This window comes from Protomyctophum bolini (genome assembly GCF_963924005.1).
Source record: "Protomyctophum bolini genome assembly, chromosome: 21".
In the NCBI taxonomy this organism is placed as follows: Eukaryota; Metazoa; Chordata; class Actinopteri; order Myctophiformes; family Myctophidae; genus Protomyctophum; species Protomyctophum bolini.
In genome coordinates, this window is record NC_137882.1 from 15,967,360 (window position 1) to 15,994,477 (window position 27,118).

A 27,118-nucleotide genomic window follows, 5' to 3' on the forward strand; every position below is an offset into this window, starting at 1 on the left:
AACCACTTCAGCCTTAATATGTACTTTTACTTTAATACTTTTGGTACTTTCAAGTACATTTTGATGCAATACTTTGTACTTTTACTCAAGCAAATTTTGAATACCAAACTTTGAATACCAGACCATTTTTACATTGTGGTATTGATACTTTTATTTACTTTAAAGTTAAAAAAAATGATGAGTTCTTCTTCCATGACTGCTCAAACGGAAATTGTAATTTCCTTGTAGCAATGCCTGCCCGAGCCCGCCTGAGATGTCCTACCTGCACTTAAAATAATAACATTGTCATCTTGATTTGCAGCTTTTTTATGCACTTTTTAGCGCTGCAGTTTGATGTTAACATTCACTTACATGATGTAGCAATAACTTTAACTCGTCTGTCGGGGGGAGACCTCATATGTCCGAATCCCCAAACTGTTACTTTTTCAGGTTATAATTCAAAAATGGCAAAAGTAGCAGATCTACAAGCTCAAACCACGTTGATTCGCACCGCATTTACAGCTTGCAGATCTGCTTCTTTTGATACTTTTGTGTGACGCTGTAGTATGATCAAGTAAGTAGGGTGTTAATTCACGAAAGAAATTAAAGTTAGAATATGGAGATAAAGGATTTTGCCCGAAAGTATAGTAGCAATAGGCAAATTAGTTTGGTGTCATATGAGCTACAGTAAAACATGTCTAGTCAGAGCATCCTGTTAACTGCTACATACCTCCACGCTGAGGAGATCACATTGTTAAAACAGAGAGCAGACTTCTCTCTCTCTGTTTGTCTGGGTTACATTTCCAGCATGACTAACATGTTCCAAAAGAGGTGGATGGAACTCAGGAATTTGTGAATTCACTGCTAGGAAAACATGTGGAGGTCATTCTAATCTAGAGCAGTGGTTCTCAACCTGTGGGTCGGGATCCCCAGATGATTAGCTTAATGTGCAACGTTGTTTTCCTCACTCAACAGTAAACAAACCAACATACAGTTTATGGGTATACAGGGTATCACTATATCTATACAGGGTACGTGACAATGTATTGTCGTTTAAGACCTTTAGAATACCAAATTGGCCAAAACGTCATATTACGTAGGCAAACACGAGGAGCTTGTAGATCGACTATTTTCACAATATTTATCTGTGGAACCACGGCAAACTATTGACTGCTAATAGAATTCCTACTGATAGAATAGCGGCTGTGCTGTAATGGCTTCAGTTGACCTTACCTCGGTCAGGAAAATTTCACTCTTTCAGCTGCAGTTGGGACTCGGGAGTGGGGGTTGTGGGGGGGGCAGTATGTCAGCCTTCAGTGAAAACCTCTCAGTGGCGTGCCTTGGGAGAGGGAGGGGGAGGTTGTGAAGTGGCTCATTGAGGCTGCCTCAACCATCCTCCTGTGAAGGTTATAACCACCCACCCTTCCTTGGACCTCGGCCAGGTGCATAGGACCCTCCCTGTGGTGGGTTCAGCGCCACCACTGCCCCCCCTCTCTCTCTCTCCAAAGACACATGTGTGTGTACACTACACTACAGAATGTAGCCCAAATCCCAGGGAGGCCCGGGGAGGGGTGGAGAACGGCTGCCTTAATGCGAGTAGACGGGGCGAGAGGAGACATGGGAACAAACTGTTCGTTACCTCGGGGCATCACAGTGAATGCTCAGAGGTGAAAGAAACATCGAATGTGCCACTCTGAATATTATGATCAGCCACATGACGACGTTGTTGTTGACGACGTCAACCACAACGATCTTCACCTGTTTGGAGTCTCTGTTGTCCTCAGGAGTATTTCATATCGTCCGTCGGGTGGAAACCTCATATCTCCAAAACTGTTACTGTTCAGGATTCAAAGAAAAAAAAGCTAAAAGTAGATCTACAAGCCCTATTTTTGGATACTTTTGTGTGACGCTGTACAAAACAAACACAATACCGGTATTGTGTTCACAACAACCCTTCCCTTTTGTAAAACATGAATGGGGGGGACACTGATCCGAGTAGAGCAGCACTCTTTAATACCATGAAAAACAAACAAAACAAACAAAATACAGTCAATGGCTTCTTTTTTTTAATCCCAGTATTCAAAACCTTCCCAAGGAAGACTTTATGGCTCAAGCTCTCTCTCTCTCTCTCTGTGAAACAAAATATTAGCTATATTGATTCACAATGAAGGTCTTTGTCCATTCATTTACTTCACGACAGAACCTCTCATGAGGCTTAATTGGGAGTATTACCCAAATGGTGTCGATTTATGTGAGAGAATATGGCAGGAAGAAGTTGTAACATGACTCCATACAGTCAACTATACACAGGAGGAGTGTTGACCGTCTACGGTCAAGGTTCATATGAGTCACAGAGTTTATTGGAAGCAGCAGCGGTACCCGGCGCGGAACAATCGTGCATCTGCACTGCACATGGCAGCGCTCTCTTTAGGTCCATAAGGATGATTTATTCTGTCATTACCCTGCCTGTTTAATGACTGTCGAGGCAGTGTAGCTGTGGTTCATGCACTGACAAGGCACCGTGTTGCCCCAGGTGTTCACTAGGGTTGGGATCCTAACGGAATCTTAACGATTAACGTTTGAGAGTGACCGGTATTGTAATTGCATAGCAGTCCACATAAACCAGCTCTGACAGTGTATGATAAAAAACGGTTCCAGGAACGGTTCCGAACGTGATGGAACAGATACCTGGTTCCTCGACGTTGGATCCGGTTTCCTCCGATTCCTGCGGTTCTGGGTCCCCCCCCCCCTAGTGGTCACCCACAGGCGTCCCTAGGTGCTGTTGGCCTGCTCCTGCTCAAACAGCGCCATGGCGAGGTGCGAGCGCGACGCCAGGCCCTCCAGGTTGCTCAGCACGCAGCGGTGGTAGATGTCCTCGCTGAAGCGCGGATTGCACGTCCGCCGCACGTACTTCTGCACGAGCGCCGGCTCCACCGCCCGGAACACGTGCAGCCCCGAGTAGCGCACGAAGATCTCGTACACGTCCATGCTCTCCAGCAGCTCCTCGTTGTCCAGGATGTCGGCGGCGGTCTTGGTGCGCGCCGTCATGTAGTCGGCGTTGTAGAAGCACGCCTCGTCGAAGACGTGCCGGTCGAAGTGGCCGTCGCGCAGCGCCTCCGAGGCGAAGGGCGCCGAGGCGGCCGATGGCGGCTGGTCGCGGTACATGACGGCCGGGCTGTACTCCTGGAAGTGGATGGGGAAGAACACCTGCCAGTTGCTGATGGCGTTCATGCGGCAGCGGTTGAGGAAGTCGCCGTTGACCTCGGTCCACACGCTGGCCAGGAAGAACAGCGTGTCCACCGGGTGCTTCTTGGAGATGATGTCCATCAGCTTCACCTGCGAGAACATGTCACGATTGTCAATGTCATGGCACACATTATGTGGCCTTCTAAAATGTAGTCTTTTGCACCTCCTAGAGGCAGTTGCTGTATCAGAGCCAGTAATTAGTGTTTAGTAATTTCAGATGTGTTAGCTCAGCTCAATTGTTTCCAGCACACCTGAAACCCTAATTTGTTTGTAGGCTCATGCAGTTTTCAGTTTGTTCATGTCAGACACAGAGGCAGAGCTCCTCTCCCCCTTTTCTTCTGTTGTGCTTTGGAAAGCCTTTGCTTGTAAGTTTTCAGTGTTTAATTCTACAATTGCATTTCTGTATTGTGTACAAGTGTGCATTTAAATAATAATGTAATTCATGTGTGGTTGAGTTTAAAATTCATTTCTTGATGCTGTAAAAAATACTAAGCTAAGCTGACTGTAGCTTTTGTCATTATGCTAGACTACAGTAGCTTTTTGTCAACATGCACAGAGGTTATTCTATGCTGTAATTGATTATACATTTGTGTTGAAGTATGTTTTCTGATCAAGACTTTGTCATGTTTATTTCAGTTTTACAAATTAACCATTATTGGATATTAAGAAGAGGACAGTAAAGTTTGGAATGCTACCCTGGTTCTCGACTCTGATTCCATGATGATGTTCGCTATCTGTAAAGGGATGTAGAAGGGACACGCATCTATCTGAGACAGAATAGTCAAAGATAATTGCGATTGACGATAGTAACGCGATAACATTCGACAAAAATGGCCAATCTCCAAGTTTACGACGCGTTGTTGCAATGCGTTGTGAGCTTGTAGCTGCTATTTTTGGCAAATCGATGTGTGTAGAGTGAAATAAGAGCGTGCCAAATGCGATCTCTACAGGTCCATTTTATCAAATGGAGGGTTTAAGTTAATTTGCAGCTCAACAAAAGCCAATTCATCCCAGTTTATTATGGAGGACAATTTTCATTTTGTTTTTATTCACGACGAACGACATTAGCGATTATTATCGTGCCACCCATACTGTACCTGCGAGGGCACCTCGGTCTTCACACTGATCCATACTGTACCTGCGAGGGCACCTCGGTCTTCACACTGATCCATACTGTACCTGCGAGGGCACCTCGGTCTTCACACTGATCCATACTGTACCTGCGAGGGCACCTCGGTCTTCACACTGATCCATACTGTACCTGCGAGGGCACCTCGGTCTTCACACTGATCCATACTGTACCTGCGAGGGCACCTCGGTCTTCACACTGATCCATACTGTACCTGCGAGGGCACCTCGGTCTTCACACTGATCCATACTGTACCTGCGAGGGCACCTCGGTCTTCACACTGATCCATACTGTACCTGCGAGGGCACCTCGGTCTTCACACTGATCCAGGGGATCTTCACGTCGCCGTAGCGCTTCTCCACCTCGGCGATCATGGCCTTGACGCCGGCGAACACGTCCGTCTGGCTGACGCGCTGCGCGTCGAACGGGTCGTAGATGAACAGGAAGGTGAGCAGCACGTTGTCGTGCGTGTCCAGCGTGTTCATCACGTACATGTCCAGGAAGTTGCCCACGTAGTCCTGGTCCTGGGCCACCACGGGCAGGATGACCTGCACGCGCGTGGCCTCCGTCACGTAGGGCATGGGGATGATCTCGATGGCGCTGAGCGGCCGCAGCAGGCTCACGCGCTTCCCGATCACCTGGCTGTGGCCCTTCTGCGTGAACACGTCCAGCGCCAGGTCTAGCACGTACTCCATGCCGCGCGTGGGGTCGAAGCGCCGGTAGCCGTTGAGCAGGCGGCGCTTGCGGAAGCGCAGCACGGGCTGGTAGCGGTCGTTGAGGCGCTCCACGGCGATCTCCAGCGCCGAGTTGACGTCGGCGCGGTCCGCGCCGCGCAGCTCGCACTTGGGCGCGCCGTCGATGCAGGCGTAGATGTGCTCCTCGGTGAAGTACTCCCAGTTGATGACCTCGAAGCGGGTCTTGGGCCTGAAGGGAGGGTTGAGTCCGATGGGCCACGTGGCCCCGGCCTTGCCCTCCGGGGTCAACTCGCTCAGGTTGCTGATCTGCATCTGGTGCACAAGAAAATAATAACGGTAAAGCATTGCAATGTGGGAGTACATTTTTATTTTCATTTATCTAGAATATAATAAAAATGGACACACAATAGACCTGGCATCTTCAAGATGCCAGAAGTTCTATTGACCAAAACATTGCCTAAATAACGTCCTTATTGTGCAAGTAGTGTAGATGGGACCCATGTGTGGGTTGCGAACACATTTTTATGGGTTCCTTTATTTTGTTTCCTACATTTAGTTTTTAATTATTATTTCAAAACATTAAAAAACAAACATTACCAAAAAAGCTAAACATTTCATGAATGAATAACTAAATTAAACATTTCTGTAATTTCATGAAGAAACTAAAAGTGGCGCGTTGCGACACCTTGTGAGCTTGTAGATCTGCTATTTTGACTAGTTTGGGTCCTGGGCAAACATCTCATTTCTCTTTTGCGTCACAGGCTAAAATGTTTGAGAACCACTGGTGTAGACGGTGTGCAGGTTATCGTTATTGTATTCTAGACGTCTGATCCCTGCACCATTCTCTGAGCTGATCAGTTTTGCACAAGGCCTTTACCTATTTTCATTCATCAAAAGAAATCCATTAAAAAAATAACTCTAGGCTGCACAGCACTGGGTAAATCAGATATTTTCCAGTAGTCTGTGAAATCAATACGGTTACTTTACAATTCACATAGTACAGCGCATCATAGGCTTTACATTTGTGACTGCCACGTCGATGTCAAAAGGCTGATATCATTTCAAAGCATTCAATACTGAAATGTCTCACTTTGTGCCTGGACAAAACAGGCTATCCCTGACCTGCCTGACATATCTAAATATTTGTTTTGTCAGGAATGTCTTCCAGAGCTCTAGACAGACTGTGGAGGAGGAGAATGGAATATTTGCCAGCAGCAGCAGCAGCAGCAGCAGCACTCATCCTTGGACGAGTATTTTGTACTTTAGCAGTCGTATCAGATACAGTAAGAATCGCACAAATACTGAAAACAGCCATACTGACGGCCAAGCTACACCATCTTTTCAGTGTACGCGGGGTTCGCATGCGTAAACGTGCACAAAACATGCGCGAAAAAGCCTGGTGTAGCCCGGCCGTATCACCTTCATAGATTCCAACATGTATGAACTTCTATACAATTCCAAGCTCCATTACGTATTAAAAAAAAGCACTTGAGCAGGCGATCTAACTATTATTGTCCAGTAGTTATTGTGAGAACAAATACACTATACACTTCTGGGGTCTCTCTCTCTCCTTCCTGACTCTATTAGATATAAATTATTAAAATTATATTATATAATGTACTGTGATACACTAACATGTGCGAAAAATAGAAATTAGAACATGGGAGCGTTTAGACAAAACCGCCTGTACCAGTTTGGAATATAAAAGAGGCAGCACAGGCCTGAGCCGTGGCTCAGCGGTCCAGGCACCTTGGCCGGCAGTGTGCCGCGGGTTCGACTCCCGATCCCGACGGCCTTCACTGCATGTCACTCCCCCATCTCTCTCCCCCGTTTTTCTGTCAGCTCTCACCTGCAGCTGCTCTATCTGCCGGTAGGTCCACTCCAGCTCGATCTGGCTGAAGCGCTTGTGCAGGCGGTACATGACGTTGGGCTCTGACACGGGGTGCACGGTGAAGGCGTTCTTAAACTGTGCGCTCTCCTCACGCTCCGGGTCTGGGTTCTTCCCCAGCTCAAAGTAGCGATAGGTCATCTCCTGTGAAGGCAGCGAGGTTTAGTTTAGTGCAGAGATTAAAACAGGGTGCATTTTGCATCCCAAAACGCAGTTTATAGTTATGGGACGCAATAAAACAACGACCTCTGCATCCACGGGATGCACTACTGTCCTACTGGTTTTTTGTTCTAGTTTATTTCGCTAGCTTTAGTTATAAATAATGATAGTTTCTTCTTCTGTTTTCTACATGAATATAACCACACCATGCTCTATATGTAAAGTGTCTTGAGAAAACTTGTTGTGATTTGACACTTTAATAAAATTTAATTTAATTATAACCATATAAAATGAAATTAGAGTTAAATGCTGCAATTTGTAAAAATGGCCCATGACTCATCTAAAAGACCATCCCTGCATCCTGGGACTCATTACATTGAGTCACTGTTAGTGTACTGGTAAGGAAGTGTAGAGTGTCCGCCCTGAGACTGGGAGGTCTGGGTTCGATCCCCCTGAGCCAGGTCATATACCAAAGAAAACGGGACCCAGTGCCTCCCTGCTTGGCACTCAAGGGTTAGATCGGTCCCTACGACATGCTATCGTCAGGGAGGGTTCCTGGAATTCCTGGAAATATTTTGATATTAAAAAAATAAATCCAGTCCTGGATAAGGTTTGGAATTTATCAAGGTTCCTGGAATGTATCAAAGGTCCTGAAAACAATATTTGTATATCTATTGGTTTTGGCTATTCATCCTGCTACCCTAATAGACAGGGGTACATGAGCACCTGGCCGTTCATTCGTGCTCTATCTCCGACCAAGCCACACTTCCACCACACATCTCTCTATGCAAAATAAAACCTGCACACTCCCACAAAAGACATAGACTACATTGCATTCGCCAAAAATGTCTTCTTTACTGTTTAAATATTACTTTTCTGAAACACGCTATTCTTGCTCAACCTCAACAGCCTACGTCAGAATCGTCATGTTGGCGTCTACTACGCCAACTACGTTCACTTAATGGGGCCAGTCCTTCACAGTGACACACGCGTTAGATCAACCACGCGACCGGGATGGTTTCTACCCCTCAATGTCGTGCCTACTCTACACTGCCATCCGAAGGCCCCTCCCCCTTTCACTGCTCCTGTGTGTGACCTGTGAACTACTCTCTGACTGCACTGTGGCTTGATTTATATGTGCGAGGTTGAAATGTAATGCACATAAATTAATTATAGGTCCAGCAAGCAAATCATGATTGTCTGTTTGTGCTCAATAGGTCACCATCACATTCCGATTTTAGGTGTTGTGTTTTCTATGACATTTATTTGGGCCAGTAGTTTCATATCTATCCTTTTTCCGACCAACACAGAACATGCTAACGGTGTTAGCGCGTTAGCATCCATCTTGCTTTTCATTTATATGTGCGAGGTGGAAATGTAATGCACATAAATTAATTATAGGTCCAGCAAGCAAATCATGATTGTCTGTTTGTGCTCAATAGGTCACCATCACATTCCGATTTTAGGTGTTGTGTTTTGTATGACACTTTGGCCAGTAGTTTCATATCTATCCTTTTTCCTTTGACCAACACAGACCATGCTAACGGTGTTAGCGCGTTAGCATCACACAGCTTACAGCGTCAGTGTTGCATGAATACTTTCAACCATGACAATGCCGACTACTTTTGCTACACACACTTCCCAAGGATTATGGAGATGTCTTTATTTTTTTTTTAAGGTTGAGAAATGAAATAATTATGGTCGTTTCTAATCTCAGCATTTCACAAGAGAAAGACGTGGATGCCTTTCGCTGCGCTGTTGGCGTTGCCATGTCTCATAGAAACAAGTAAATAGGTCTTTAAAAAGAATCCCAAAACAAGCGCATATAACAGGGGTCTGTAACCTATTTTAAATGAAGTGCCATGTTTTTATTTTCTAGATAGTGAGTCAGCCACAAGCTCACATCACAACAATAATCCATGTAATAATCACAATAACAATACTAATAATAATAATCATAATAATCCTGCTACCCTAATAGACAGGGGTACATAAGCACATGGCCGTTTATCCAACAGCTTTCTCCGACCCAACCACACTTTCACCACACATCTCTATATGCAAAATAAATTCGGCACACTCCCAGAATACATATAGGCTACATTTCATTGAAAGAAATGTCTTAATTACTGAATAAATATTACTTTTGTCAACCACGCCATTGTTGCTCAACATCACCAGCCTACGTCAGAATCGTCATGTTGGCGTCTACTACGCCAACTACGTTCACTTATTGGGGCCAGTCCTTCACAGTGACACACGCGTTAGATGAACCACGCGACCGGGATGGTTTCTACCCCTCAATGTCGTGCATTTGCTGCGCCCTTCTAATGCTGCGCCACGCCTACTCTATACTGCTCCATGCGACTCGAACAGCGTCAGCAGCAGCAGCTCCGAGCCTCCGTCAGAAAGGCTGCCCACAGCACTGCACAGCCCCACACCCAAATGAATCGAATGAATGAATAAGGCGCTTATATCGCTATTGCTCAGTGGATGGGACATTTACATTAAAAGCAATCGGATGGACGCGTGGATAACGGCATGGTTGTGTGCAATCGGAGGGAAAGCTTCCATAATCCATATAGCTTCCATGCTAGCTGCTTCAGACACAGGGGAGGGGAGGGAGAAATAGTGCGAAATAGCGCTTATGCAACAATTACCCTAAAACACAAACACCTCAACTCGATGTCATTGTGAATAAGAATTTCGAGCGAAATAATAATTTTTGGAAGGACACTTTCACCCAGTATGAAGCTAAATGTGGAAGCCGTGTGTGTCACACCAAAACGGCTGACCTATAGAATCCTGTAACCAGCCTCTCGCACTGCCTGCGAGTTGGCTCCGTCTAAGGCTCCGTCTTATGAGCAAATTTAGAACTTCCGGTCTGACAGCTAGCAGATTTAAGACATCCGGTTGCTTTCAGAATAAAATAAGATTATTTAATTCGTTAATTAAATAATTTTTACATTACATTATTAGTATTATTATTACATTACAGTTATTGTAAAGACACACATTATGTTTCTGTGTAAAAATAAGTAATTAAATAACATAAAAAAGTTATCTAAATGGATAAATGCTATTCACTGGAGTGCATGGACTTTATAAAGTGGACACTGGACAAAAGACGGCTCCGCCAGGCAACTATCTGGACATACCCACGCGTTTGGGAAGATGTCCTCTACCACCCCACAGTCTCCGCTAAGCGGGAGAGGTGTAAAATTCACAGCAGCAGAGCTTCTACTGGGGTCAATGCAAAAAAATGTACCGTTTCCGGACCCAGAATGGACACTGGACAAAGAGGCCTCCGCGAGGCAACTATCTGGACATACCCACGCGTCCGGGGAGATGTCCTCTACCACCCCACAGTCTCCGCTAAGCGGGAGAGGTGTAAAATTCAGAGCAGCAGACCTTCTATTGGGGTCAACACTCAAAAAAGTGCCGTTTCCAGACCCAGAATGGACACTGGACAAAGAGGCCTCCGCGAGGCAACTATCTGGACATACCCACGCGTCCGGGGAGATGTCCTCTACCACCCCACAGTCTCCGCTAAGCGAGAGAGGTGTAAAATTCAGAGCAGCAGAGCTTCTACTGGGGTCAATGCAAAATAAATTACCGTTTCCGGACCCAGACTGGACACTGGACAAAAGACGGCTCCGCGAGGCAACTATCTGGACATACCCACGCGTCCGGGGAGATGTCCTCTACCACCCCACAGTCTCCGCTAAGCGGGAGAGGTGTAAAATTCAGAGCAGCAGACCTTCTATTGGGGTCAACACTCAAAAAAGTGCCGTTTCCAGACCCAGAATGGACACTGGACAAAGAGGCCTCCGCGAGGCAACTATCTGGACATACCCACGCGTCCGGGGAGATGTCCTCTACCACCCCACAGTCTCCGCTAAGCGAGTAAATGGGTGCTTATATTTCTATGTGAAATGTGGTGATGCTGGCATCACAATAGATGCCAGCATCACGCTGCCTCCGTCTAATAAGCACATTTACAACTTCCTGTTTGGAAACCGAAACAGATGCTTCTGACATTTGCCTGTGCGTGCTTAATCGTTGTACTTCTGAACACATTTCCCAAATCTCAGTGATTTATCCACACATCGCTCTGTGTGTGTGTGTGTGTGTGTGTGTGTGTGTGTGTGTGTGTGTGTGTGTGTGTGTGTGTGTGTGTGTGTGTGTGTGTGTGTGTGTCGCGTCGCCCTCCAGCTGCAATTGCGAGTGTGCGCTGTGTGCAGGGCACACTACTGAGTTTAAAACCACAGCTGAAACATGAAGTGGAGTCTGTCAATTCCCGCAATTTCCTTCTTCCCATATTGCGCTGCAACGACACTAGGATTGAGCCCCCCGAAGGGGGGCGAAATTCTAGTTTAGTTAATAAAAGCATTTTCCAAAACATCTATAACATTACCTAATGTGTACCGGACGTGACAAAAAGAACAGATCCTGTGCCCTAGGATTAGGATAGGTGGTAAAGCAAAGGATTTGGAATGGAATTATACCATTCATTTTATATTCTATGCTTTATTTTTGCTGCACTTTCTTTTGGCATTGCACATACAGTATGAGTACAACACTCATTATTGCACTGATTGATATATAGGCCTGGATATTGGGTTAAATATTCTGGAAAGATTTTGGAAATTCATTGGTAAAAATGTGTGGGAACCCTGTAGCATCAATGATGATTTGAATTTTGTTTTCATGTCATGATTATGAATTGAATACCCAGGACCTGAATGGAAACAAGACTGCATGTCGGTGATATCCTTTTAGACGTGTGTGTTTAACCGTACATTTCTGCCAATAAAGTATTCAATCAGTCAGTCAGTCAGTCAGTCATGTCCAGGGGGTGTACCCACGCCACAGAAACAGGAGATAGGCTCCTGCCCTATCCGCCTCATGGCTCAGCACGGCTTACTTACAGTACTTGTCAAGAAGACCCATAATTGATGGTGACCAGAAAAGGCGCCGCTCGCACGCAGAGCTTTGTGTGCGACTGTTCTCGCCACAGCAGGACGTCTGGTCTATGATCCTAGGTTACTGAGGCACTACACAGTCTCTATGCATTAGATGTATATTTTTGTCTTTACCTTGATTACTGTAAGTCGCTCTGTATTAAGAGCGTCTGCTAAATGCCTAAATTGTAATCAGACTAATTCTGTGCACATTTTCCCCCCGACCGAGGCGGAAAGTAAATCTTCATGTGTACGAGTGGAATGTGCGGCCAGTGAGAACGGCTGCTTTCATTAACATGGAGTGGAATAAGATCAGCGTCCGTGAGCTCCTGCTTGCGCTCCTGGTGGGTTTCTTTCAAGCGTCAAGCCTCCATTATGCTGTGCTGTCTGCATTTTCCTACTATTTGCCTAAGACATTATTATAGGTATTGGTCGGAAACAATATGTTGTTTTGAAAGAATAGAGGTTTGCACATTAGCAGCAGTCTACCTCGAGAAACGGATGTGCTTTGGCTTTACTTTAACCACAAGGACACCCTTCTGCCACCTGTTTGTTTGATTGATTGATTGACTGAATACTTTATTAGTATTAGTTAGAAATGTAAACAGCACGTGGTGCAGTCAGACATTAAGGCTAATGGTGCGTTCACACGGCAGATGCAAAGATACAGTACAGACTGACATACTCGCCGATACGGGTATCAGCATTTTAGGCAGCATCGGCAGCTATCGGAAAACAACTCGAAAATTCCATTGTGGCCCTAAGCATCCTGCTACCCTAATAGAAAGGGGTGCATGAGCACCTGGCCGTTCATTCGTGCTCTATCTCCGACCAAGCCACACTTCCACCACACATCTCTCTATGCAAAATAAAACCTGCACACTCCCACAAAAGACATAGACTACATTGCATTCGCCAAAAATGCCTTATTTACTGTTTAAATATTACTTTTCTGAAACACGCTATTCTTGCTCAACCTCAACAGCCTACGTCAGAATCGTCATGTTGGCGTCTACTACGCCAACTACGTTCACTTAATGGGGCCAGTCCTTCACAGTGACACACGCGTTAGATCAACCACGCGCCCGGGATGGTTTCTACCCCTCAATGTCGTGCCTACTCTACACTGCCATCCCAAGTCCCCTCCCCCTTTCACTGCTCCTGTGTGTGACCTGTGAACTACTCTCTGACTGCACTGTAGGCAACTCACTCCACCAACAACAAAGACACAAACAACAACGACTCATGCTTGCCACCGCCAACTGGACTGGAATATACTCTGCCATCACCCCCCCACAAACACAATATGCCACGAAGAAAACGCAGCGCACTTTCTAAATACACGCGTGCCTCCAAACTTTTGCGAGCCAGTCGCGCAAAACAAACCCAAACAGGTAAATCACACAGCATGTTGCATCCTTCTCAATGTTTCTTGCTTAATCGTTCGTTTGATTTATCCATACATCGCCCTGTGTGTGTGTGTGTGTGTGTGTGTCGCGAACCGAAACAGGTAATCACACAGCATGTTGCATGCTTCTCAATGTTTCTTGCTTAATCGTTCGTTTGATTTATCCATACATCGCCCTGTGTGTGTGTGTGTGTGTGTGTGTGTGTGTGTGTGTGTGTGTGTGTGTGTGTCGCGAACCGAAACAGGTAATCACACAGCATGTTGCATGCTTCTCAATGTTTCTTGCTTAATCGTTCGTTTGATTTATCCATACATCGCCCTGTGTGTGTGTGTGTGTGTGTGTGTGTGTGTGTCGCGAACCGAAACAGGTAATCACACAGCATGTTGCATGCTTCTCAATGTTGCGTGCTTAATAATTTCATTTATCCATACATCGCAATTGCGCCTGTGCGCTGAACCTGCACCTGCACACTCATGCACTATCCATTCCATGCACATTATTAGTCGCCTATATTTACTACAGTACACTATGCCTACACGCTGGCCCCAGTGTGTGTGTGTGTGTGTGTGTGTGCCCCTCCTCCCTCCCCCATGGCGCTGGCGCTGTGGAATGTCTAAAAAGTTACAGTGAACCTCACCACAGCCATTCACACAAAGCACGCCAATTGTTGCAGCCTACACAGATCTATTCAGGCCCATTCAATTAATCTAACACTACATTAGTTGCCTGTTCAATCTATCATCTTTTGTTTTACTGCCCATTATATGAAGCATTAACACATTTGCAGACTTTTTCTGGTTGGAGGACTATGAAAAACTGGAATTTTGTTTTAGGAAAGGTACTTTTGCTTTGCCAGACTTTTTATGCAGGGCGTGGGAAATAAGGCAGAATGTTTTGTTTGTGTAACAAAAAAAAAAGGGAATATCAACAAAACATATCTGTTTATTGTACACAATGCAATATTGAATGCAATGACATGGTGTGTCCTGTAAGCCCATGTGGGCTGGACGCCTTTGGTGCATGACACAAAAATCAAGAAATCTATCTATCTATCTATTCAGGCCCATTCAATTAATCTATCACTACATTAGTTGCCTGTTCAAAACTATTTTAAACTACGCTTTATGAAATCATTGTTGCAGCCTACACAGATATATTCAGGCCCATTCAATTAATCTATCACTACATTAGTTGCCAATCACTCAGCAACTCCATAACGACTCATCAATTAATTGGAGCAGCCTTACCACAGAAACACAGATTACATGGACATTCAGAATTTCTACACAACAGACATTTGATGCATGGGGATGCCATTATTTCACCTTCAGCTTTGCCAATGTCAATGTATGCTTATTGCTTTCTCATTCCTATACAGCCCATTGCATTGCTCTGTGTGTGCGTGTGACACACAGAGAGTGACACCTCCCCCCTGCTCAGTGTGCGCGTGTGTGTGTGTGTGTGTGTACACATCTATGTTACATTATGTATGCACTACTGACATTCTGCAATAACACATTTTACTGACATACAGTTTATCATTACTTCTCATAACCCAATATCTACATTTTTCATCTACCATCTCAGCACAGCAGCATGACGACAGCCACCAAACACGGACACATACCTGTTCATTGGAAACGCCTCTGGCCACAGGTAACTACACACTAATATCATTACCCACATGGTAGTACCAACTTCACAAATATTTACATTGACTGCATTAATGCAACAGCAGCATTATTACATAACTATTGCACCACAGATGATAACATTAGCTATCATAACAACATACAATTTACGTTTCTCCCCTACCATCTCAGCTCCCAGCCATGAGGACAGGACAACTACCACATCACCCCCAGAAACACACATCAGACCACAAAGAAAACGCACATCACTTTCAGCAGATACACGCAACGCCAAACGGAAGCGTTCCACTCACGCAACAGCACCAGAAACAGGTAATCACACGTTCATAACATGTTGCATGTGTGTGCTTTACCAACTTCACAAATATTTAAATTGACTGCATTAATGCACAGCAGCATTATTACATAACTATTGCACCACAGATGATAACATTAGCTCTCATAACTACATACAATTTACATTTCACCACTACCTTTACAGCTCAGCATCATGAGGCCAGCCACCACACAACGACACACACCCGCTCATTGGAAACGCCTCTGGCCACAGGTAACTAACTACTCATCTTCTCCCATTACCCCTGTACTGCACTTTTGCTGATAACCATTCACTCCATGACCTAACATGCATACATTTCACAACTCTCATCACTTCTAATAACTCATTAATACTCTCCTATCTACCTTCACAGAACCACAATCACGCATGACCAGACAAAAGACAACACACTTCCGAAAAGCCTGGACACCACCTCAACTACTTACACACAGCAATCCATTACAGACACCTAGGATGGACTCGGTCTGCATTTCATGCCATGCTCTCATGTTCCCCTGGGAGACGTCAAAAGGTCCTGTTGGAAAAAAAACCTTCAGTGCCTGTTGCCGTTATGGCCAAATTCAACTCAAACCATTCATGGACCCACCTCCTGCACTAACATCTCTGTTTGCCAGAACGTCACCACAGTCAAGGGAGTTCTTTGACAACATCAGACAGTACAATGGCTTGGTTTCTATGGCTTCTAAGTCTGTGTCTGGCACGAAAATGAACTTCAGAGGACGTGGCCCACAACCATTCAAGATGAGTGGCCAGATGTACCACCTCACTCCCTCAGCAGTCTTTCCTGACAACACACACAAACCCAAATACTCACAAATCTTTGTCTATGACCAAGACAATGAAATTAAGAACCGCCTTCATCACGCAAGGGGAGATGGAGTTAGGGAAGACACTTTGACCTTGATTCAGGATGCCCTGAAAACAGTTAATCCTTTAGTCAGGTCCTTTAAGAGCGGAGCGGAAATGTTCAACCTCAACCCAAGTGAGGACTTCACCATTGTGTTCAAGGCCAAAAGCTCACAGGGAGCACACAAACGTCATCTTAATCCAGATGTGACTAATGTGGTTATTCTGGCACCCGGGGAACAAACACAGCCGAGGGATGTTGTACTCTACAGAACTGCAGCTAATGCACCTAATCAGAGACAAACAACACGAATCAATGCACTCCATCCTATGTATGATCCAACCGCCTATCCCATAATCTTGCCACATGGAGATGCCGGCTACAGCATTGATAATCACATTATGAAAGTTCATGCAACTTCAACCACACAAAAAGTCAGCCTTCAAGAATTCTTCCGATTCCACATGCATCCCAGAACTACCTCCTTCAACACTCTACTGAGGTCGGGGAGACTTGGCCAAGAGTACTTTTGCGATCAGTACAGCAAGATAGAAAGCTGCCGGATGATCTTCTACAGGAGGAAGGAACTGCAAGACAAATACAGGGTACATCAGTATTCAGGTCTGTCTGACATCCTGGCTACTCAACAAACCCAGCCAGGACAGACTGAGGCTGCCCACATTGGTCAACGCATCATTCTTCCAGCTAGCCACACTGGGAGCCCCAGATACCTGTACAAGCACTATCTTGATGCCCTTGCAATAGCAGCCAGATACAAGAACTTTGACTTATTCATCACCATGACTGCAAACCCACGGAGTGACGGTGTTCTGCAAAACCTCTTTCCAGGACAGCAGCCCAATGACAGACCAGACATTGTTAACAAAGTTTTCAAATGGTTCTTGGATAACCTCCTCAAAGACATTAAGTTGGGTGTCTTTGGGAACATGAAGGCTAGAGTACACACCATTGAGGGACAGTTGAGAGGACTGAAACACGCTCACATCCTCCTACTCCTACATGAGACCTTGAGTGTTGATGACATCGATCACATCATTAGGGCAGACATACCCAACCCACAGACAGAGCCACAGCTGTATGAGCTGGTGTCTCAAACAATGCTGCATGGACCCTGTGGAACAGTCAACCCCAACAGCCCCTGCATGGTCAATGGCATCTGTACCAAGAAATTCCCTAAAGCATACTGTGATGAAACTCGCCTACCTCACAATGGCCATGGCTACCCAGAGTACAGAAGACCCATCAACGGTCACACTGCTAGCAAGCACGGCTTTACCTTCGACAGCAGATGGGTCGTGCCTTACAACCCCTGGGTCCTTCTGAAGTACAAGTGCCACATTAATGTTGAATTTGTCGGCTCCTTTCACACCATCAAGTACCTCTACAAGTACATCCATAAGGGAGTTGATGTTGGCACTGTCACCATTGAAGATAAGGATGAGATTTCCAGATTCATCAATGCCAGGACAATTGATGCTCATGACGCACACTGGAGAACAATGGAGTACAAAATCCAGCACAGAGTCCCTGCTGTCTTCAGTCTCGCTATCCACACAGAAGGCCAACAAAATGTCATCTTCACAGAAGGCCATGCACAGGAGGCCCTGACAGCAGCCAAACCCACTACATTACTGGCCTTCTTCCAGCTAAATGTCAGTGACCATCACGCAAGGCAACATCTGTACATGGACATCCCAGAACACTACACTTGGAATTCAAACAGCCACATGTGGAAGGAAAGATCTCCAACATCCACGCACACGCACACTCCAACGACAATAGGAAGGATGTCCAATGTATCAGTACTCCAGGGAGAAAGATTCTACTTAAAAATGCTCCTGGCTCATATCAGGGGACCAACAAGCTATGACGACCTTAAAGTGTATGAGGGCAACCACTACACAACTTTCAAAGACACAGCACGAGCCATGGGCTTGCTGGAGGACGATGGAGAATGGATCACTGCCATGCATGAAGTCTCAAGTTATGCATCCTCAAGAAAACTCAGAGAAACCTTTGCTATCATCCTCCAATACTGTCACCCATCACAGCCCAAACACCTCTTTGAAGAATTCTTCGAAAAGCTCAGTGATGACTTCCTCCATGCAGAAGCCACTGCACAGATGTGCCCTACAGATGCAGTAGACAAGGCATTTATCCACAACCAGGTACTACTTGCACTGGATGATGAGCTCTCACAAATGGGAAATCGTCTATCCAACTACACGGACATGCCACAGCCAACACCACTAACTGAGCAGGAAAAGCTGACACAAATTTTCACATCAGAAAGATTCAACAACACAGAACAAGAAGAAATTGTACAGCTGCTTAGTCCTCTACTGAATGTGGAACAGATGGCACTCTGCCAGGCGGTTTATCAGGCAGTGAATGCACCAAAAGAGGACACCATCACAAGACAATTCATTCTCAACTCCCCAGCAGGCTATGGCAAAACCTTTACATTTAAGGTCATTGCAGCCAACATTAGAGCACAGAATGGCATTGTGCTGTGTGTTGGCAGCACAGGCTTAGCTGCTCAGAACCTTGAGGGTGGCAGGACAGCTCATTCAAGATTTAAAATACCAATCCCTATCTTTGAAGACTCCGTCTGTGCCATAAAAGCTGAGTCCTCCCTGGCTAAGCTAATCAAAGAAAGCAGCATAATCATTTGGGACGAGATCTTCAGTGTTAACCGCTTCAATGTAGAGTGCGTGGAAAGAACACTGAGGGACCTGATGCATTCTGACCAACCTTGGGGTGGCAAAACTGTCCTGTTAGGTGGAGACCCTAGGCAGACACTCCCCGTTATCAAGAGAGCAAGCAGAGCCCAAATTGTTAGAGCTTGCATCCAAATGTCTCCACTCTATCCTCTCATGAAAGAACACAAACTACACTTCAACATGAGGACTGACATAGCTGAGAGGGAGTTTGCCAACTACCTCCTGGACTTGGGGGAAGACAAAATCACACATGGAGATACTGCCATTCAAGTCCACATTCCACCACAGCACTTGGTAAAGGATATGGATACTCTCATTTCAAACACCTTTCCTGACCTGCACAATGGCTGTGTCCACAAAGACAACCTTCTTAAAGGCACTGTATACACTCCATTAAACAAGGACATACGCGAAATCAACAACAGGTGCTTAGCTGAGTTCCCTGGACAAGAGAAAATCTACTTTTCAGCTGACTCAGTTAAAGAGGACAACTACAAGGATTCTCTGCCTATAGAATTCCTCAACTCACTAACACCCTCTGGAATCCCTGACCATAACCTGAAGCTCAAACTAGGAGCTCCTGTCATGCTGCTAAGAAACTTGCAATCAGGTCGCGACCGCACTCTCAAGAACGGCACCAGAATGGTGCTGGTGCAGATGATGGACAAAGTACTTGAGTGTGAAATTGCACTAGGGACAAACAGAGGTGAAAGAATCTTCCTTCCAAGGATCCCGCACTATGACAGAGGTGAGGAGTTTCCCTTTACCTTCATCAGACGACAATTCCCTGTCAGGTTAGCTTTCGCCGTTACCATAAATAAAGGTCAGGGCCAGGAAAATGACAGAGTTGGCATCTACTTGCCTCAGCCTGTGTTCGCACATGGCCAACTGTACACAGCCTTCTCTAGGGGAAAGAAAGCCAGTGCTGTCAAAGTTTTAATAGACAATAATGATGAGGGCAAAACTGACAACATTGTTTACACTGAACTCCTTTAATTGTCTATAAATCACACTTCAGACTCTGCAATGGCACCAAACTGTTTTTCCTGAGAACCCTCAACAACAAACTGCTGCTGTGCAAAATTGCAGCCACACAAAAGGAAGTCCTGATCCCTAGAATCAAGTTCATTTCTGATACTCAACATTCCTACTTTGAGTGGGCCAGACGGCAGTTTCCAGTCCGCACCGTTTTTGCCACCACCATCAACAAATCCCAAGGACAGACACTTACAAGAGTGGGGGTCTGGCTTTCGTCCCCTGTCTTCACTCACGGACAGCTTTATGTTGCCAGCTCAAGGACGGGTAACCCAGAAGCTCTCACCTATGCCATAAAGCAAAAAGAAGGACAGCCAGAACATCATACTACCAATGTGGTTTTTCAAGCCTTGCTTCGCGCTGTGCTTCCTGGCCCTACAATCCCCATTGAGGTAAGGCTGTTGCATTGCTACATATGTCATTTCTACACATAATATAAAACTGCTGCTAACCTGAAGATCATTATGATCAAACAAATCACTATCCTTTGTTTCACGTCTGCCCTGGTGGACATGTTTCTCCCATTATGCAGGCTCTACTGACCAAAACTTTTCTGTGTCTCCTTTTCTACAGGCTCAACCATGACAATCTCTGGAACCAGAAACACCCCTTCCACATCACCCCACTCCTCCACGCCCTCCTCTGGATCAGCTGCCCAATATAATTGTTCCTTTACTAAGTTGGCCTTTCCACAACAACTGTGTTCACTGTTGGGGGGGGAGGAGGGTCCAGGTGTTGCAAGGCCAGGGCTCTAAGGGTGTTTTACACTTTGAAGTATTGTAGTAGTGTATCTAACATGTTAAAAATGACATAGTGCACTTGATTGTAAAATGTAAAATATTTTGGTTAGTAGAACAGTTTCGTTAATTAACCTCAGGTATACATTTGATGAATATAGTGCACTTAATTGTACAATTTAACATGTTGATTACAAACTGCTGCTATGCAAAATTGCAGCCACACAAAAGGAAGTCCTGATCCCTAGAATCAAGTTCATTGCTGATCCTCAACATTAACGTTCCTACTTTGTGTGGGCCAGACGGCAGTTTCCAGTCCGCACCGCTTTTGCCACCACCATCAACAAATCCCAAGGACACACACTTACAAGAGTGGGGGTCTGGCTTTCGTCCCCTGTCTTCACTCACGGACAGCTTTATGTTGCCAGCTCAAGGACGGGTAACCCAGAAACTCTCACGTATGCCATAAAGCAGAAAGAAGGACAGCCAGAACATCATACTACCAATGTGGTTTTTCAAGCCTTGCTTCGCGCTGTGCTTCCTGGCCCTACAATCCCCATTGAGGTAAGGCTGTTGCATTGCTACATATGTCATTTCTACACATGTCATTTCTGAATAATATAAAACTGCTGCTAACCTGAAGATCATTAGGATCAAACAAATCACTATCCTTTGTTTCACGTCTGCCCTGGTGGACATGTTTCTCCCATTATGCAGGCTCTACTGACCAAAACTGCAGCTTCTTTTACTATTCACTGTTAACATTAACACTCACATTTTGTGCTTGAGTCATCCCTTATCTGTGTCTCCTTTTCTACAGGCTCAACCATGACAATCTCTGGAACCAGAAACACCCCTTCCACATCACCCCACTCCTCCACGCCCTCCTCTGGATCAGCTGGCCAATATAAGTGTTCCTTTACTAAGTTGGCCTTTCCACAACAACTGCGTTCACTGTTAACATTAACATTCTTTCCTACAAATACACTCAGACTCCATTAAAAATACACTGAGACCAACATTTTACATGTTTTGACTTTGTCAACCTTTGCTCCCACAGAAGCTCTCACCTATGCCATAAAGCAGAAAGAAAGACAGCCGGAACATCATACTACCAATGTGGTTTTTCAAGCCTTGCTTCGCGCTGTGCTTCCTGGCCCTACAATCCCCATTCACGTAAGGCTGTTGCATTGCTACATATGTCATTTCTACACATGTCATTTCTGAATAATATAAAACTGATGCTAACCTGAACATGATTATGATCAAACAAATCACTATCCTTTGTTTCACGTCTGCCCTGGTGGACATGTTTCTCCCATTATGCAGCCTCTACTGACAAACTTTTCTGTCTCCTTTTCTACAAGCTCAACCATGACAATCTCTGGAACCAGAAACACCCCTTCCACATCACCCCACTCCTCCACGCCCTCCTCTGGATCAGCTGCCCAATATAATTGTTCCTTTAACAACATGTTAAAAATGATATAGTGCACTTCATTGTAAAATGTAAAATCTTTTGATTAGTGGGACATTTTCGTTAATTAACCGTAGGTATACATTTGATGAATATAGTGCACTTAATTGTAAAATGTAACATGTTAATTCATTTCATGTACAGTATAGTAAATGTATGTAGGATAAATGGACAGTCATGGTTCCTATTGGGACCACGACTTTAAGGGGGGGGGGGAGTGTGATACCCCACACACATACTGAGTAGTGGATGTGCCTGCCTATTGCCTAACTTTCATCCTGTAGGTGAGCCTGGGTAGGGCATTGGCCCGATGGCTGATGGGAGAGCACCTGGGCCCGGTGTCTCCCAGAGGCCATAAATACCACACTCATCCCAGTTGAGAAGAGAGATCCAGAGGAGCCACACCTGCTGCCTCCACTCCCTTCATTAGCCTCCATGCCTCCGTTCCTTTATGTTTGATTGTTCTTTCCATCCACACATGCACCACACCATGTATCACACATCCATACACTACACCTACACCACTGACTCACTGACTACACATTCCATATAATGTTAAGTACTGCAGTTCTTTTTAGTTCCTTATATAGGCCTATTATTTAATAAATCATATATTGTTCATCTTTCGCACGTCTCCTGCTCCGAATGTTTGTCAAGGCAAGAACCAGCCATGACAATTCTTTCCTACAAATACACTCAGACTCCATTAAAAATACACTGAGACCAACATTTTAAATGTTGTGACTTTGTCTACCTCTCACAATTTCCTTCCTCCAATTTGCGCTGCGCGCCGCTAGGATGAGCGGGCCGAAGGCCCGCGAAATTCTAGTTCAATTAATCAACAGCATATTTTACCTGATGCACCTCCACACAGCTGAGGCCCAGGTAGTCAATGATGCAGCGGCCCAGCCACTCGTCGGGCCTCACGCTGAGGATGTCGTTGCGGCAGGTGTCCAGGTGCGGCTGCAGCCGGGCCAGCAGGCTGCGTGACAGCAGGTAGCCGTAGCCACCGTGGCAGTACCGGGCCTTCTCCTCTCCGCCGATGAACTCCTCGGCCCGGCCCATGTACAGGTCCTGCCCCGCACTGAGGTGGCCCACCTAGGGACGACGGGACGGCGATAATAGTTTATTATCATATTACGCTCACAATAAATCGTATCGCAGAGATTTTTGATTTGATTTATCGTTAAATTGTCCTCCATCATCATCATCATACACTAGGATATTAGCTTTTGTTGGGCTGCAAATTCAGTACCACTTTAAACCCTCTACTCTACTAAGAAATCTATAAAGAGCGCATTTGGTACGCTCTTAATTAACTCCACACACAAATTGAATCGCCAGAAAAAGCAGATCTACAATTTCACAACTATTTTTGGCGAACGACCCCCCCCCCCCCCCCCCAGAATAGGGAAGCTGCTGGGGATCCAAGTGCTTAAACAAACGTGACATTTGAAGTCTCAAAGCAAGCATACTCTCACTGATCATGACGTGTCCAGGTGCTTCAGAAGATGTATATCGTTAAATGTAATGTTTGCCGTGATACATCGTAACATGTCATTTCCATACACTGCCTCCCATATCCCTACAGTTATAAGTCACCCACCACCAGCTCGGCCAGCCTCTCTGCCTGCATGTAGGTGTCGTCCTGGGCCAGGTAGAACCATTATAGTACAGTATAGTACAGTATAGTTAGTCAGTCACCCACCAGCTCGGCCAGCCTCTCTGCCTGCATGTAGGTGTCGTCCTGGGCCAGGTAGAACCAGTCGTAGTCCAGGCCGTAGTGCTGGTGGAGGTGGCGCACCGTCTCGTACATCAGCCACACGGGCCGGTCGTCGCCGTGCGCCACCACCGCCATGCCGTGCGGCACCTTGGGGCTGCGCAGGCCCGTGAAGAAGAAGGTGCGGTGGAAGTGGTGCGCCACCGTGCGGTTCACCGCCACGGCCAGCGTGTTGAGGGTGGCGCGTGACGTCAGCACGCCCACCAGCAGGCGCTCCCGGATGCCCAGCTCCGTGTGGATGTAGCGGGTCCTGCATGGAAGGACGGGATGGGAAGAGAGTTGCATGGAACGGTGAGAGGTTTCCGCTATTGGTTTCAAAAAGCTGTAATAGAACATGTACTGTACATGTGTACGGTCTCAATGTGACAAGGCTGTAGCTGTACCCCCAGGCTCAAACATATACATTCCCCTTTTTTTTATTAAATTGCTTCTTTCTTTTTGCTGCGTTTTGACACTTGCTTTGGCAATGTAAATATGCTTTAATAGCTAGGGAAAATCTAGTCACATTTTCAGTTAGATCTACATTTGCCAGTGCTTTAAATGCTTTCTCTGAAACTATTAAACAAGCATATACTAGCCGAAATACCTTGTAATTACAAACTATAATTGGCAGCCGCAGAGTTGAGGTGAGGCAATGGCTCGACTCTTGAGGCATGAGACAACAGATTACCAAATCATAGCCTATACTGTACATTTTGGAAGGAAGAGTTTGCTATAAAGTGTCTCCATTATACTTCCATAAAGCTAAACTAAGCTTAGCTAAGCTTTTTTTTCTCTTCCCACAGTCCATGATCAGACCCTTAGGCCCAAACCGCACCAATGCAGCTCCTTCAACAAAACAGTATAGTCATACAGTACATGCACGTTAACTACTCACAAGTCACAACCGGTTGCAAGGACTTGCATGGCGAATCATTGGTACAGTTTGGGCCTAAAATTAAATAGCATGAAAGAGTGTGACTTTGAAATAACCCTCAGCACTTGCACTCTCACACAGATATTTGTGCCCTGTATTTAGTGTTGGTATGAGTGTTTTAACTATAGGTTTTAGGTTGACATTTAATTTAGTTTTTTTTATAGTAGTGGAGCTTCCGAGCATATGGTTTTTCACAGTACTTAATCCACTAACCCCCTAAGTGACAATAAAGTTAATCTGAAAGGGTCTACTCTACTGGGTCCAATTCTTGCATCAGCAGCAAACGTCACAATATTTCCCTTCATGTGGAAAATGTTGCTAAGGCTTCATAGCATACGTACGTTTACTAACAAAAATGCATTCATAATCATGACACCCTGGAATGAGGCAAGGGGAGAACAGCTCCAATCCTAAATCAGCTCCACCCCTGGCCCCAAGGCCTCACAGAAACGGTTTTGAAGTAATGGAGGAAGACCTGTGTGTGTACAGGTAATATATTAGTCTAGGTTAGTGGTTCTCAAACTAATAAAATAAAATCAAGGACCCCCAAAATGAACTCCCAGAGTTTCCATCTAGATTTATCCATCCAACAGCAACTCAACAAACTAGTAGAAACTACCCCAGCATGGTGCATTAGTTAGTGCAATAACAGAGGACTTTTATTCCAACTCACCTCATGACTTTCTTGTGAGGCTTGTTGGGGTCTTTGTGATATGGAATGACGCGTGGCTGGAAGTCCTGCTCGTTTCCATTCCCGTCCCTAGAGTCCCCCCCGTGCAGGGGGTCAACCCCTCCCCCCGGGAAGACCCTCCCGTTGCCCCCCAGCTCATCCCCACACGAGTCCTCGGCCTCCCCTTGGGTCCAGGACACCATCAACAGGCTCAGGCTGCAGCCCAGAGACAGCCCCAGTATGAGGGGCAGAGCAGGCCTGAACACGGCCAGAAAGGACGAGAGACGCATGATCTAGTTGGGTCTATAAAAGCAGAAGCCGCCGCCGGGGGAACAATGTCACCAGTGTTTCTACGCAGAGTTTAAACGTGTTAAGGTGTCATGAAGTTTCGTCGAAAATGTGTCATATTTGAGCATAAATGTTTGTTGTTGCCATTGACGAAACCCCTTCTGTTTAAGTGTTCTGTTAACATATGTCACGTGTAATAAATATGTTGTCCACTATGCAGCCAAGATAACCTGTTAACACCACCATCACATTAACCATAAATGTAGCCTAGTAACAAACATTACACTCTCTCTACTAGGTTTTTTTTCCTCCATGTGCAGCTTAATTGTAGAAGAAGTAGCCTACATGTTTGGGCAACGCAGTTATGCGTGACAATCTGAACTATGCATTAATAACATCCGCTATAACGGAATAATAAGCACTTCAACGTGCATCCCTGCAGTTTAGAATTAATGATTAAAAATAGCTTAATGGTAGCTAACAATTAGCTCAGTGACGTTCTAGATGCAGAGCTGGATGTATCTGGTTTAAGTTGAACCGCCTGAAGACAACTAGAAGCTATAACAACAATAACCTCCCTACCTGGAAGACGGGTATAGATTAGGTTCTTATACGGCGTTTAAAATATATAGTATACAGTCCTACACCAGTGAAACCATGATCCACAGACATGCTAGCCAGCTAGCATCACGTCGAGGCTGTTCCTCTTCCTCTTAGTTCCAGTTCCTTCCTCTAAACCCCATAGGGGAACAAGAAGTCACTAACACATCATCATCGTCATGTCTTCCATCGATCGATGCACGGATCATCATCACCTCCTCCTTTAACGATCGGCGGACCACCACCCGCCGGTCCACAGACAGACAGTCACAGACAGACAGGACACTGAGGACAGGACAGGACAGGAGGAGCAGCTTTCAGAGCCTTTGCACAGTGTGGCGCCACTTGGCAGCCTGTGTGTGTGTGTGTGCTTGTAGCGGCTGCCTGGTAACCAACCAACTAGCTTTGGACGGAGAGCAGAGACACCACTGGAGCTGTACTGTACTGTCTGTAGTGTGCGTGTGCGTGTGCGTGTGTGTGCGTGCGTGTGTGTGTGTGTGTGTGTGTGTGTGTGTGTGTGTGTGTGTTATTCGCTGGTATTGCCGCCAGGGGGCACAGCTTCG

General features: G+C 45.6%; 2 protein-coding genes across 3 annotated transcripts; one reads left to right on the forward strand and one right to left on the reverse strand.

The window, feature by feature from the left end:
• Positions 1–1,969: 1,969 nt before the first annotated feature.
• On the reverse strand, positions 1,970–26,958 carry chpf2 (chondroitin polymerizing factor 2). The gene is made up of 6 exons (XM_080794064.1): positions 25,671–26,958; positions 24,010–24,331; positions 23,157–23,399; positions 6,899–7,081; positions 4,651–5,361; positions 1,970–3,315 (listed from the first exon to the last, which is right to left on the reverse strand). The coding sequence occupies exons 1-6, from the start codon at positions 25,955–25,957 to the stop codon at positions 2,752–2,754; spliced, it is 2,310 nt and encodes a 769-aa protein (XP_080650190.1). The 5' UTR covers positions 25,958–26,958; the 3' UTR covers positions 1,970–2,751.
• LOC308336622 (uncharacterized protein) lies at positions 15,014–22,415 on the forward strand. 2 transcript variants are annotated; one of them, XM_080794061.1, is made up of 6 exons: positions 15,014–15,433; positions 15,603–15,671; positions 15,814–20,479; positions 20,661–21,388; positions 21,645–22,000; positions 22,192–22,415. In XM_080794061.1, the coding sequence occupies exons 1-3, from the start codon at positions 15,154–15,156 to the stop codon at positions 20,046–20,048; spliced, it is 4,584 nt and encodes a 1,527-aa protein (XP_080650187.1). In that variant the 5' UTR covers positions 15,014–15,153; the 3' UTR covers positions 20,049–20,479; positions 20,661–21,388; positions 21,645–22,000; positions 22,192–22,415. The 2 variants fall into 2 exon arrangements, with proteins under 2 accessions (XP_080650187.1, XP_080650188.1); XM_080794062.1 differs by lacking the exon at positions 15,603–15,671.
• Positions 26,959–27,118: the final 160 nt, after the last annotated feature.

Excerpts from the sequence above, each read along its gene's own strand:
- LOC308336622 (XM_080794061.1), top strand. The coding sequence starts at position 15,154 with ATGGTAGTACCAACTTCACAAATATTTACATTGACTGCATTAATGCAA. Across the intron at positions 15,434-15,602 it reads CGCAACAGCACCAGAAACAG|CTCAGCATCATGAGGCCAGC; the intron begins GTAATCACACGT and ends CTACCTTTACAG. Across the intron at positions 15,672-15,813 it reads GGAAACGCCTCTGGCCACAG|AACCACAATCACGCATGACC; the intron begins GTAACTAACTAC and ends CTACCTTCACAG.
- chpf2 (XM_080794064.1), bottom strand. The coding sequence starts at position 25,957 with ATGCGTCTCTCGTCCTTTCTGGCCGTGTTCAGGCCTGCTCTGCCCCTC. Across the intron at positions 24,332-25,670 it reads CCTCACAAGAAAGTCATGAG|GACCCGCTACATCCACACGG; the intron begins GTGAGTTGGAAT and ends CCTTCCATGCAG. Across the intron at positions 7,082-23,156 it reads GCTGTGTGGAGGTGCATCAG|GAGATGACCTATCGCTACTT; the intron begins GTAAAATATGCT and ends CTGCCTTCACAG.